General features: G+C 33.8%; 1 protein-coding gene across 11 annotated transcripts in view; it reads right to left on the bottom strand.

Annotated features, from left to right (window-relative positions):
* The window catches only part of Atrx (ATRX, chromatin remodeler), a 162,786-nt gene that overhangs the window by 77,707 nt on the left and 71,665 nt on the right, over positions 1 to 13,414 (bottom strand). For all 11 annotated transcript variants that reach the window (XM_013354721.2, XM_005369881.1, XM_026777416.1 and 8 more), the window contains one exon: positions 8,365 to 8,437. In XM_013354721.2, coding sequence (XP_013210175.1) covers positions 8,365 to 8,437 — 73 coding nt within the window. The remainder of the gene's footprint in view (positions 1 to 8,364; positions 8,438 to 13,414) is intronic.

The raw sequence follows: 13,414 nt of genomic DNA, 5'->3' as shown, positions 1-13,414 counted from the left end.
CTTCAGTAATGTTAAAGTATGGGAAACAATTATGGTCACTTTAGAAGCAGATAAACCACAAATTTCAGAAAATGGTCATTTTTCTCCAAATCACAAGTTAAATATAGAGTAGTGGAGACTCCTTAAGATTTTTAAGACTAGGGCATTTTCAAACTGCCCTGGAACATTATCTTACCAAAGTAAAATCTTATTTATAGCAAAGGATACTAAGGAAGTTGAACAATTTCACATAAATTATAGCTGATGGGGAACTAATGAGGTGGCAAAATGTTAAGCACACATACTGCTCTTCCATAGGACACAAGTTTAATGCCAAGCACCGGCATGATCAGGAAGCTCACAACGTTCTGTAACTTCAACACTAGGGGTAATCAACATCCCTGGCCTCTGTGGGCACCTGCACACATGGTACATATACCCACACATAGACTTAGAGATAAAAATAAATTTAAAAAGCAAAATGATTGATGGTTCAAGCCTCATGTCAAAGAATGACTGTTATAATCCTAACATAAATTCTGCTACATCAGAAAATTATAATTCAAAGGACCTAAGGGCTAAGACCAAACTTCAATATGAACAGAAAGCATGCTGAGGTGAAATGTGTCCCACCTACAAAGTCAACAGTGAGCCACTTTAGGGAAACTCCACTACCTTATCTCTGGAGTCATGAGCCACAGAGACATCACTTGAGAACCAGCTGAGGCTGGCAAAGCATCATTTGAGGCCTCAGCTGGACCCATGCTGGTATGCATGTGATGGATGTATAGTCATGTTCCCTAGTTGATTCTGTTTGCTCTGAAGTTCCTTTCTTGAGGCTTTCCAGGATGTTTCTGAGAAATTCATCCAGGCAACAAGGTGCCCCCTGGAATCTCAATGATCAAAATTATACCATGGGACCAAGTAGAGCATTCAAAGCAGTCAGGACTCTTATCGGAAGCATTAAAGGCACAGGCTGTGCCATTCTTGTGGCAGCATACCCAGGCAGAGCCTGATGCAATAAGAACCTCCATTTTCCTGAAAGGGAGGGAAAGAAGAGGGGAGAAAGCAAAACAATATGGAGGGAGGGTATAATCCCACAAACAATGAACAGGATGATGCATAAGATAGGACCCCCAAGTCCATACAAGCAAAGACTTCTAAATTACACAGCAAATGCTAAGATAATATTTTATTACACCTCATCTACTAAAATAAGCAAAAATGATAAGAAATGAGCCTGATGACACAAAAAAGCAATCAGAAAAACAAAATTCAAAAGTAAAAAACCTGTTAGAAATTGTGATCTGGAAAATAAGTGAGTAATGAATGCCTCGGCAAAGCGCTTAAACAGGAAAAAAAACTGCCTCCTGCTGGTGTGTAAATCAATAATTCAAAAAAAGTGAATTTCTCTATAAGGAACTATCTGGATGGATCTCCAGTACCAGAACACTTTAGAAAAAGCTATAACAAAACTAACACAAAATGTTATATATAACCAGAAGTCAAGAACATACATTCTGGTGAGAGACAGCAAATGACAATGCTAATGAATACCTGGACAAACACATCAAAGTTGTTCCAAAAGACAACTATATATGTATTCATATGCATATAAATGCATTCCACCGTCAATTTTTATGTCTTTACAATTCAAAGAATCAAAGTTTTCTTTTTTTAAAAGAGCTCTAAATATAAACATGTCAGTATGTTTTTGTATCTACAATAGAGTAAAATGACATCACGTAATACATCCTACAACTACAATTTTACTATTTAAGAAGCTCTAAAACAAAAAGAAAAAAAAACTTCTCAACTTAAAATTACATTTTTGAAAGGGTAATAAATTAACAAAGTTTATTAAGAATTGTTGTTCTACACTCCGCATAAAGTGCAACAATGGAATATATGGCTGTGAGATAATGTTCTTGTATCCTGCAAAGATTTGTCACTTACATTGGTTTAATAAAACACTAATTGGCCAGTAGCCAGACAGGAAGTTTAGGCGGGGTGACCATACTAGGAGAATTCTGGGAAGAGAAAAAGGCTCAGTCTGCAGTCACCAACCAGACACAGAGGAAAGAAGATGCTGCACTGAGAAAAGGTACCAAGCCAAGTAGCTAACAAAGACAAGAATTATGGGTGAATCTAAGTTGTAAGAACTAGTTAATAAAAAGCCTGAGTTAATAGGCCAAACAGTTAATAATTATTACAAGCCTGTGTGTTTCTTTGGGACTGAATGGCTACAGGACCAGGCAGGACAGAAACTCTGTCTAAAATATACAGCTAACAAAATAGATCATTGGCTTAAATGTATTTTATTTAGATGACATAGTTTCTGAGTATACATAACATAAAGCACACATTATACTTTCCAAGTTTATTTATAAAACAATTGCAGGGTGAAGAGTTAAGGAATGTTTACTATTTTCAGTGAGAAAAGAAGAGTAAATACATATTTTGCAGCAGAGTATAAGGCATTATTTTAATCACTGTCATTTACTTCAAAGATTAAAAAGTTTTATACTTATTATAGAAATTTTTAAACTTTATACTAGTATATTATTTTAATACAACTTCAAAATTCCTTAATGTGAAGTTTTCTATCAAAAAAGTAAATAAGCCATGATGATCTATACCCCAAAATGATGAGTTCATAGGAATTCAGTAAATAATCAAAAGATAAACAACAGCTTCATCCAATCACTTCTTCAATCAAATGTCCTATAACATCTGTCATCAGAAACAAGTAGTCCTCTTTTCTTTTTGCTAGGAGTATCAGGAAAATTAATATCAAAATTTTCAAAAAAAAATCAAGACTATCAAGGTAAAAGCTGTGTGAAATTAAGAACTCATATTCAGAACCCAAGGTGATGGTGCATGCCTTTAATCCCTGTGCACCAACAGCAGAGGAAAGTGGATCTGTAAGTTCAAGGCCAACCTGGTCTTGACTCCAGACCTGCAAAAACTAAAATAAATAAATAAGTAAATAAGTGGGATTGCCCATAGCTATTAATATTTTCTACATGGGCTATTCTGCTTAAACTACAATAAATTAGAAAATTAGTATTGCAGCTGGGCATGATGTGCACACCTTTAATCCCAGCACTTGGGAGACAGAGGCAGGTGGATCTCTGTGAATTTGAGGCCAGCCTGGTCTACAGAGTGAGTTCCAGGACAACCAGGGCTACACAGAGAAACCCTGTCTCAAAAATAAACAAAAAACAAATTTAAAAAATTCTAAGTTTTAAGGGAATTTTATTGAGAAAAAATACATTAACGTCAATATAGGACATTTAGTCATATTAAGGAATTCGATCTTTAATATTCAATATTTTTATAATAAAAACAGAATTAAATGAAAATCATTAATTTAAAACATAAAAGTTAAAAGCAAAGAATATCAGGTCAGAAAAATGAGTTACATTGGCTAACACTATACTGTAAACTTTTTATCCTGGCAAAATATTTATTTGCTCAAAGTCCCAATATCATCAAAGAACGGAAAACCAGAAAGGGTATTTAGTAGTCTGTCTAAGCCCTATCCACAGAAGGAGAAAGGTCTTAAATACTAAAACTATTTTTTTCTTTGATGAGCCATCTAGTAAAAAAAATAAAATTGCTGACACTTGCAATTAGTTGACTCGTTAGCCAGCGGACTCTATTGTCTTTGGCATCTCCACTGACTTCATTGATCATACTTACCAGGACTACATCAACAAAGTAATGGAAAAGAATTACCTTAAAACTGCTAAAACATTTAATTCCAAAAGAAAAAGGAACAAAATTCTTTATTTCAAATGCTGTTTTAAAAGCACAATAAAGACTCAAAATAATTTTACTAACCAAACGAAACCCATTAAAAAAAGCCACATAAAAAATTCTAGGGTTAGCAAATTTGTATGTGTGTATATATATATATATATACACACACACACACACAAATATATGTGTGTATATATATATATATATATATACACACACAAATATCTATGTGTGTATATATAGAGAGAGGGGGGTCAACTGTAAATATATTTCAAATGAAACTGTAAAGGGACTTGTTTCACTACTTCTACCAAAATCAGATGAGTAACCATCAAATATGTTAATTATAGTTTCTATATAATTAATGTCCAGGAATTATTAGTCTCTTCCCAAGTAATTAAGCTGCATTAAAAGTACAAAGCATTCATTAACAGAATATCCACATCATGCCAACAGGGCAACAAGAAAAATTGTATATTGCCTAGATTGAAAGGCAAAACCTATTGTCCCATTCTCCAAGAGTAACAAAAACTTCAATCAACAACTCCCATAACAGAGTTTGCATTTATGAAAAAGTTAATTTAGTGCCATCTATAGGAATTCTGAGAAAAAGGTACAACATTATTTAAACCATGTACACCTTCAACAATAAAAAAAATGTTATGTGCCAGGCAGTGGTAGTACACACCTTTAATCCCAGCACTGGGGAGGCAGATGCAAGTGGATCTCTGTGAGTTAAAAGCCAACCTGGTTAGTTCCAAGATAGCTAGGACTCTAACACAGAGAAACCATATCTCGAAAAAACTAAAAAGGGAAAAAATATGTGCTAATATGCTGAATATACACTAATATTCTATTACTGAGTGAGGCCCACTGACAGCATTAAGTTCTACAATATATACAATTAGAAAAGTTTGGGTCAAGAAGTCCCCAGTCATAATGAAAAGAAAAGAATCACAAAGCATGTATCCACTGAACGTTCCTAATCTCAAAATTTTGATATGCTGTGAAATACTTTGGATTTGTAGATCTTCAACATTTAAATGGTAAAGTCTTGCTAAGTAAAACTGAAAAATCTGAAACACATTTGCTCCCGAGAATTTTGGCTGAAAACTGTAAAACAAAAGTTTTTATTGATTGCATGATGTTTTTTCAAAGCAAGAACCAATTTAAAACTAAACTAAAGGTGGTGCATGCCTTTAATCCCAGCACTGGACAGTCAAAGGCAAGCGGATCTCTGTGAGTTCAAGGTCAGTGTGGCCTACAAAACAAGTTTCAAGCTAGCCAAGGCTGGTAAACATAGAAACCTGTCTCGAAAAACAACAACAAAAGAACTAAGTATTTAAAAGGCACATGAATCCTTACCATACTGGCACAATCATATAACTAAAATAAACTATAATTTAAAAAACTCTTGCCAGGCAGTGGAACATGGTAGGTAGCACACACCTTTAATCTTAGTACTTGGGTAACAAAGGCAGGCAGTTCTCTTTCAGTGTGTGTGTGTGTGTGTGTGTATGTGTGTGTGTGTGTGTGTGTAAATACATATACATAATAGCATGAGCTACAGAGTGAGACAGTTTCAAAAACTCATCAACAACAATGTATTATTACTATGATGATGATGATGATGTAAAGCCTAAGGTGAAAAATCTGAGGTAACTTGTCAAATGCATAAATTTCAAAATTTAAGAGCACTAATTTTTTCTTATAAAAAAGATCAGAAAATGATAGCTATCTGCTTCAATCAAACTATATCTGGTCAACTAAATAGAAATGTACAGACAGGACGATTCTAACTCACATTGGTATATACTTACTTTCAAATGTTAAACTAACAAGAAGTTTTTTATTTACAGTAAAATATTGAAAATGTAACTTTTTAATGATCTCAAAAGCCTTATTTTCTTACTATCATAGCTTTAAAATACTAAAGTAAATAAAAAGAATTGTTTATTAAGCCTTCACCAAAATATAAACATATGTGTTTTAGAAATTTAAAGTACTGACTTCCTTAATTTGAAGAATGAGAAAACTTCTTTGGCTTACAAACTAACCATTTAACTTTATTCTAAAAAAGATCTATAAACTTTTATTTTAGTTTATTGATTTTTCAAGGCAGGGCTTCTCTATGTAACGTAACAGCACAAGCTGTCCTGGAACTAGCTCTGTAGACCAGGCTGGCCGCAAACTCACAATGCTCTGCCTGCCTCTGCCGCTCAAGTGCTGTGATTAAAAAGGCAAGAACCACCACCTTCTGGCCTTATAAACACTTATGAAACATACATCATAATTAAAATTAAATGCTTGAACAAGAAAAAGTTTTAGATAAATTTATTGCATTCGAAGTTAAGCATTTGTAACAATACACTATTTACCTCTTCATAAACACCAACACTGGACTACAAAAATAGAAAAACGTATAAAATTTATATACAATTTACACACAATTATACAATTGTGTACAAATTTACAATTACAATATGCTTTCTATCAAGATACATCTTGCTAAAAATATGATACTGAAAGATTTAAACATGATCTTCAGACAAATTTTTGAAGGTTACTTAGAGCATAGTCAAATCTGTTCAAGTACTTATTCTGAACTAAAGTAGTGCAAAGAGGTATTTATATTCCCATCAAGGATATGAAGAGTAGCTAGCCCATGCATAGTAAGATGCTTCTTTGGTATAGTGGCTATTAAACAAGTTATAAATTGTATATTTTATAAAAGCACATTAAAATGAGTATAAAGATATGCTCAAACTAAAATTCAATTACTCTCCAAAGTACCCAGAAGAGTTGCAGGGTTTTTTTTTTAATTAATTTATTTATTTATTATGTATACAGTGTTCTGTCTGTTTGTATGCTTGCTGGAAATGAAGAGGGCACCAGATCTCATTACAGATGGTAGTGAGCCACCATGTGGTTGCTGGGAATTGAACTCAGGACCTCTGGAAGAACAGTCAGTGCTCTTAACCTCTGAGCCATCTCTCCAGCCCCCAAGTTGCAGTTTTTTTAAATCACAAGTTTAAGATGGAATTAATGAGACTTTCTAATATAATAGTTGTCAGTTAAAGAGAGGTAAAATCAGAGAATTTTAGAAGTGAAAATGTTAATTTTTGACAAGCTATAACAAAAATTATACTTTAATAACATTCTTAATTGGTGACTAAATATAAAAGTTCATCTCTCATAGTTAAAAAAGTACTAATAACTATTAGTAAAAAGATTTTGTAAGAACTACTACTAACATCTATGGGCTTGTGATTTATACGAAAACAGCAGCATATATGAATGCAAGCATTCTAAAAGAAAAGCAAGTTCTAAATGCTTTCATAATCTAGCCCTAATGGTATATACTATAAAACCTCTGGACAGACATTTGTAAGAGAAAAACTAAATAGGGAAGCAGAGGCTGAGTCTCTGGGTTTACAACAGAGCTCTAATTAACTGTAGAAGTAAGTATGGCCTTTCACCTTAAAGGATTCAGTCTGCTAACACAATGCCAATGGCTGAAACAGAAACCTGTCAGCATCAGCAAGACACAAACCTGGGAGAAAATAACAGATGACCTTAGAGCACTTGGTTCATTTATCACAAAATTATGCCAGCAAGTATGTATTATTTTCAGTTTCTAAATACTAGAGCTTTCTATTGGAAATAGATGGTCATTTTCATGGTCTTTACTAAAATCGTTTTTCAGACTATTACATATTTTTGGTATCAGAATAAAAGAGAGAAAATATCCATTTTTCATTGTTAGAAATAAAAAATTATGACAAAAAATGATATTCACCAGCCCAATATTACACAATTAATTATTAAAAGGTTAGAAGTTGACCATCCACTATACATACCAGGCTATGTTCTCATTGGGTATCCTAAAGAATAGAAAATGTTTAAAATGTATGCAGAACCATGTTGACTATGGTTAATATGGTTAATATATGTTTAATTTACTCACTGCTGTGACAGGGTTGTCTTTTTTTTTCTTTCAGCCATCCCTTAGATAAGGATAGGTAACTGTATAGACTTCACTGTTTACATTTAAACATACTGTTTAAGTCTTAGTGAAATTAATAATGTAATATTATATACTTCTATTTGGGAAAAAAGGTTAAAATATGAATCGGCCTATATACGTCATCAGCTGATACTTAGTTTGAAAGAAATTTTCTAAGCTTAAATATATGAATTTTTTTCATTCTTCACAGGTCTTCATAAATAGGACCACTATGTTGAATGACAAAACAATAATCAAATATAGAGATGTCTGTTCTTGCCATGTATTATGATTCACTTGTATCAAAAATTAATCTGTCAAAACTGAAAGCCTCAAAAAATAATCACATTTTACATGGAAAGATAAAATTGACAGTTCTTTATTTATAACACAACCTATGCTAGGTGTGCTAATATTGATATTTGTTTTCTTTTAAGCTTTCTGAGCTTTAGCCCATTTTCTGGCCTTTCTTTCAAACTTGCAAGAAGACTGGCATGAGTCTTTCTAAGGCAGGAACTCCTGGTTTTTACAACCTCCTTGTTGTTGAGTTGTTGCTGTTTGCGCCCATGCCTAGGGTGTGTTATAATCTTAAGTCCTTATAGATGGAATCATACCTATTCTCAGGATCATTGTCGTCGTCGTCATCATCCACTGTGACAGGCACTGATTTAGATAAGGCTTCATCTCCTTGGGAGAAAAAGTGTACTTAAAATTAGCTTTGAATTATCTATACAAGTAAAACTGTGTAAAATAAAACCGAAACCCAACAATGCTAGAGCAAACTAGTAGGTTCTATACAAAAGTGCTGAAATCTAAATAAGTACAAGGAATGTTGATAAAATACATAAAAGGAACTTTATGAAGGATCGTGTGTGTCTGAAGGTTCCTTTCAAAGCAAAAGAATTTTAAAGGCCATCCTTTTTACAAAGGCTTATTAGTTGCCATTATTACCTGTAGTTTGTTACAGTAACTGTATTAATCTACTGAAAGCGCAAAGTTAACCAGTGTCTACTATATCTGGATTCACTGAAGAATAACAAAACTGCTTCTATTTTGATAGTGCCAAGTAATAGAAAAACACACTTTGAATCCGTATAAAACCTACAATTTGAGGTACCCAAAAAAAGACATTCGAGCACACTAAGACCTACTTCATTTTTAAAAGTTTTTTATTTAAAATCTAAGGAGATAGCTGAGGCTGTAGGTAAGCGGCATAACACTACTCTTTAATATTCGCAAGGTCCCAGATTCCACTGCAAACATAGCAAAAAGGGAACAAAGGCAGTACGACTGGAATTTGTGCATTTCATAGTACAAAAGTTTTACCTTAAAAAAACAACTTAAATATTAAACTCTAGTTAATATTATGAATGCCAAACCACTCAGGGTTACTTATGCTGATGTTCAATATTAATCCACTATTAATTCAGTATTATTCACTATTTATTAATGAACAGAAGATGTCAAGGACAATACAGAGGGGGAAGCTCACAATAACTACCAATCTCAAATTAAGCAAATTAATTAGTAATGGAGACAAGGAAAGAAAACTCTACAGTGAGGAAAGAAACAGGTGTCATAATAATGAAACATTTAGGCATTTTTGTTGTGTTGAGGTTATACAGAGCTAAACACAAGAAAAACCAAAATAAACACATACATACATACACACACACACACACACACACACACACACACACACACACAAACACACATGGGGTGGGGAGAACAAATGTATATACAACTACTGAATTAAATCAGGTATGGTGACTCACAACAGTAATCTTAGCAATAGACAGGCAGAAGCAGAGGATCATAAATTTGAGGCCAGCTTGGGCTAACAATAGGCTAGGCATGATGATGCATACCTTTAATCTCAGCACTGAGAATCAGACACAGGAGGATTTGTTTGAATTCAAAACCAACCTTGTCTACATAGTAAGTTCTAGATCAGCTAGTGTTACATAGTGAGACTTGTCTCAAAAAAGAAACATGAAGGGGCTGGTGAGATGGCTCAATGGTTATTTAGCATTTGCTGTTCTTCAATAGGATTGGAGTTCAGTTCCTAGCATCCTTGTCAGGAAGTTCACAAATGCCTGTAAACTCCATCTCCAGGGGATCTGACACCCCCTTCTTCTCTGTGGGCACTCACACAATTGCACAGAGACACAAACATACAAATAAGTAGCAATGGTTTTTTTCAAACCTACTAAAATCTAAATAAATCTTCAATTTTCTGGACTTAACACTGTATTAGTTACACAAGTTATCACTAGTGAGGAAACTCAGTAAAGGGAATATTTGAGACCCTTTTTTCCCTTATTCTTTGCAACTTTTTCCATAACATAAGAAAGGAAATGGAGAAAAATATATATAAAGAAAAGACTTTGGGCTAAGTAATGTACCTCAGAGATACAGTACTTGCTTGATGTGTGCAAGGAACTGAAACCTAGCTGAGGAAGGGTCAACGGATACCTACAGATTTCAGGATAGAAGCATGCTAACTGTAGAAAAGCAAAAATAACTCTCATGACATTCTAGTAAACATCCCTCTTGAACAATATTAAAATAACATATTCCTAGCTGTATTGCCTTCATTCCCTCCTTTTTAGAGGCAAGATCTCACTACTTGGCCCTACTTGATCAATAATTTGCAATGTCATCCAGAACAAATTCAGATCAATTACAGTGATTCATCTACCTTTGCCTCTGGAGTGCTGGGATTACAAACCATTAACTCCATGCCATCCGATGTAATCCCCTTTACTGTCTAAATATTGACCTAAACTTCAAAATCAAGTTCAAACAGTACAAATTATTCTAAATTTTTGCCTAAAATACTTAAATATTTCATTTACCATTACAACACCCATTGTGGCTTTCTCAATTTTATTTTTGATAGCTTTTTAGGAGTCGAGGAATCATTCTTTTTGTTCTGTTTTGCTTTGTGTTTGAAAACAGGATTTCTCTATGTAGTGTGGCAGTCCTGGAACTCACTACATAAACCAGTCTAGCCCCATACTCAGGAGATCCTCTGCCTCCCAAGTATTATGATTAAAGGCGTGCAACACTGCAACCCGGCTTAAGCAATGTTTTTTAATCACTGGCTCATACCTAAGTTTATCCTGAAAAAAAAAAAACAGTATTTTGTGCATGTTTATCTTCAAAACCTTTCATATTTCTATTATGTTTGTATATTTCTATTGGTAGGATAAAATCCCTAGTAAATTTCTTTTATTTTTTATCCTAAATATTCCACTTGGTCCTAGCAAATTTATATTCTATTTTTTATTCTAAATATTCCACTTGGTCCTAAGAAATTCACAAGCAACAAGGTTTATTTAATCAAACTGTTGAATAATTAACATCTGATTAAGAGACAGATACTCAAGCTTTTTTGGATATATATCCCTAGCACCTAGTCAGTCTATGTCAAGGTTCTATTGGCTAAAATGGAACATAATTGTCTAGGTTAGTACTGAATTATGGGATTACTGGGAAATGCTTTCATTGTGTGTTTGCCACCTGTTGCCAGCTTCTAAGGTCTAATGAATAATAGTACTTATTACACAAAATATTAATAATTCCAAACATAAGACACATAGAAACTTTCTGTTGGACATAGTGGTACAAGCCCATAACTTCAGTACTCAAGGTAGAGGCAGGATGATTACTACAAGTCTGAGGCTGCTCTAGTCTACATAGACTAGTGAGTGCTACATAGCAAGAGCTTGTCTTAAACATCATCAAAAATAAAGTAAAATGAAATAAAATAAATGATGGGTCTGGGGAGATGACTCGGGAGCTAAGGGCACTTGATGCTTTCACTGTTCTTGCAGAAGACCTGTGTTTGATTCCCAGTCCCCACATAGTGGCTTCCAAACTTCTCTAACTCAAAGTCCAAGGGATCTGAAGCCTTCTTCTAGCCCCCAAGAGCACCACGTAAAAATATGGTGCATAGAAATACATGCAGGCAAAACACCCATTAAATATCAATTTAAAAAAAGAGAAATATAAGGTCTAACACGTCAAATCACTCAGTGGTAGAGTATTTGCCCATCACACATGAGAGGCCCTGGGGAGAGAGGGGGGGGGCTAATAACTTTTCATTCTTACAGACTAATCTTTAATAGGGATTTTACCAACTAACCTGCTAACTAAAACATTTTCTATCAAAGTAACTATTACACTTTGTGTTTGTTTAAATTATGTATATGTCTATTGTATGAGTACGTACATGTTTGTACATATGGCCATGAAGGCCAGAGAATTAGGATCTCTTGGAGCTGGAGTTACAGGTGTCTGTGAAAAAGAAAATGTAGGTCCCTAGAATTGAACTCTAGTTCTCTAAAAGAACAGCAATATCTGTTCTTTTTAAACTATTGAGCCATCTTTCCAGCCCCTAAATCCATTTATAATACAAGACCACAATTCTGAAGTTGAAAAAAAAAACAGTTATTTTACAGGAAAACCTGATCTGTATTAATACTCAAATATTTCATTTGTGGAAACATTGTTTGATTTTGCGGCATCACATCAAACCTCTTCAAGAGTTTTTTTTTTAATGCCCCATAAATTTAAAGGTTTTTTTTCTCAAAAATAAGACTGAAGTTCGTTTTATTTAGAAAGTTGGAATAAATGAGAAACTCATAAGTAATAAAGGAAAAATTCTTCTGATTTTGCCTATAATGGAAAGTTTTCTAAAAATCTATTTATATACTTAATAATTCTAAATACTGTTGACATTGTCTTAACTAATTAAAAATAAATACAATTAACCAATACACATATACTAGTCAAGCGATTAAATTTTTTTTTAGGTATTAAGGACAAACTGATCTAATTCATCAGGGTGGGGTGACTTTGGGATTTTTCTTTCTTCCTTTATTTTGATAGTGTTTCTAAAAGAGAAATACCTTTTCATATCATTAGATACTAGTTGATAAGGAAAAGGATTATATTAAAGTAAATTCCAATTCTTTAGATGTTCAGTGCTAAAGCATTTGTCTAGTGTACAGAAGGGCCTAGGAATAATCACCTTCTAATATCAAAACAAATTATTTTAGAGAACCAGATGTGGTTATTAGAAAAAATTAGGCAGTGACCAGCCTTAGATAACTTGGTTACACTGAGTTCAAAGCCAACTGCATATAAATGAATCCATCTTTAAAACAAAATATGTCAAGGAATTTGATGGGACACACAAAAAGATGTTTTGATTTAAATAGGAAAATCTAGCAAATCAGTCAAAACTTTTATATGCCATATTATACCATTATCAAGCACTCCCCACCACTGCATGAATATTTACTAAACTATTGACATTATAAGCAGCCTCACAGAATGAACACACACTAGTGCCCCTCAAGCTGACTAATGAAAAATAGATCCCAAGAAATGGGAATTTCCCCAGGAATCTCTAATTTCTTTAGAAATCTCACACTAGGAGAAGGAAAAAGCTAGGATCCTGGAGCTAGCCAAAGAGAGAATTTGTCTCTAGGAAAAGAGGTCCCACCGGTCTATCAACTTGTCAAAATACCTTGGAGGTAGGTGTTAGCTTCAGCAACACGTACACAAACTGAAATGATAGAGAAAAATAGCACTGACCATGCTCAAGGATCTCTCTCTCTCTCTCTCTCTCTCTCTCTCTCTCTCTCTCTCTCT

This window comes from Microtus ochrogaster, unplaced genomic scaffold (genome assembly GCF_000317375.1).
Source record: "Microtus ochrogaster isolate Prairie Vole_2 unplaced genomic scaffold, MicOch1.0 UNK65, whole genome shotgun sequence".
Taxonomy (NCBI): Eukaryota; Metazoa; Chordata; class Mammalia; order Rodentia; family Cricetidae; genus Microtus; species Microtus ochrogaster.
The sequence above is the reverse complement of the archived record's forward strand: the minus strand, read 5'-3'. Positions and strand labels throughout refer to the sequence as shown.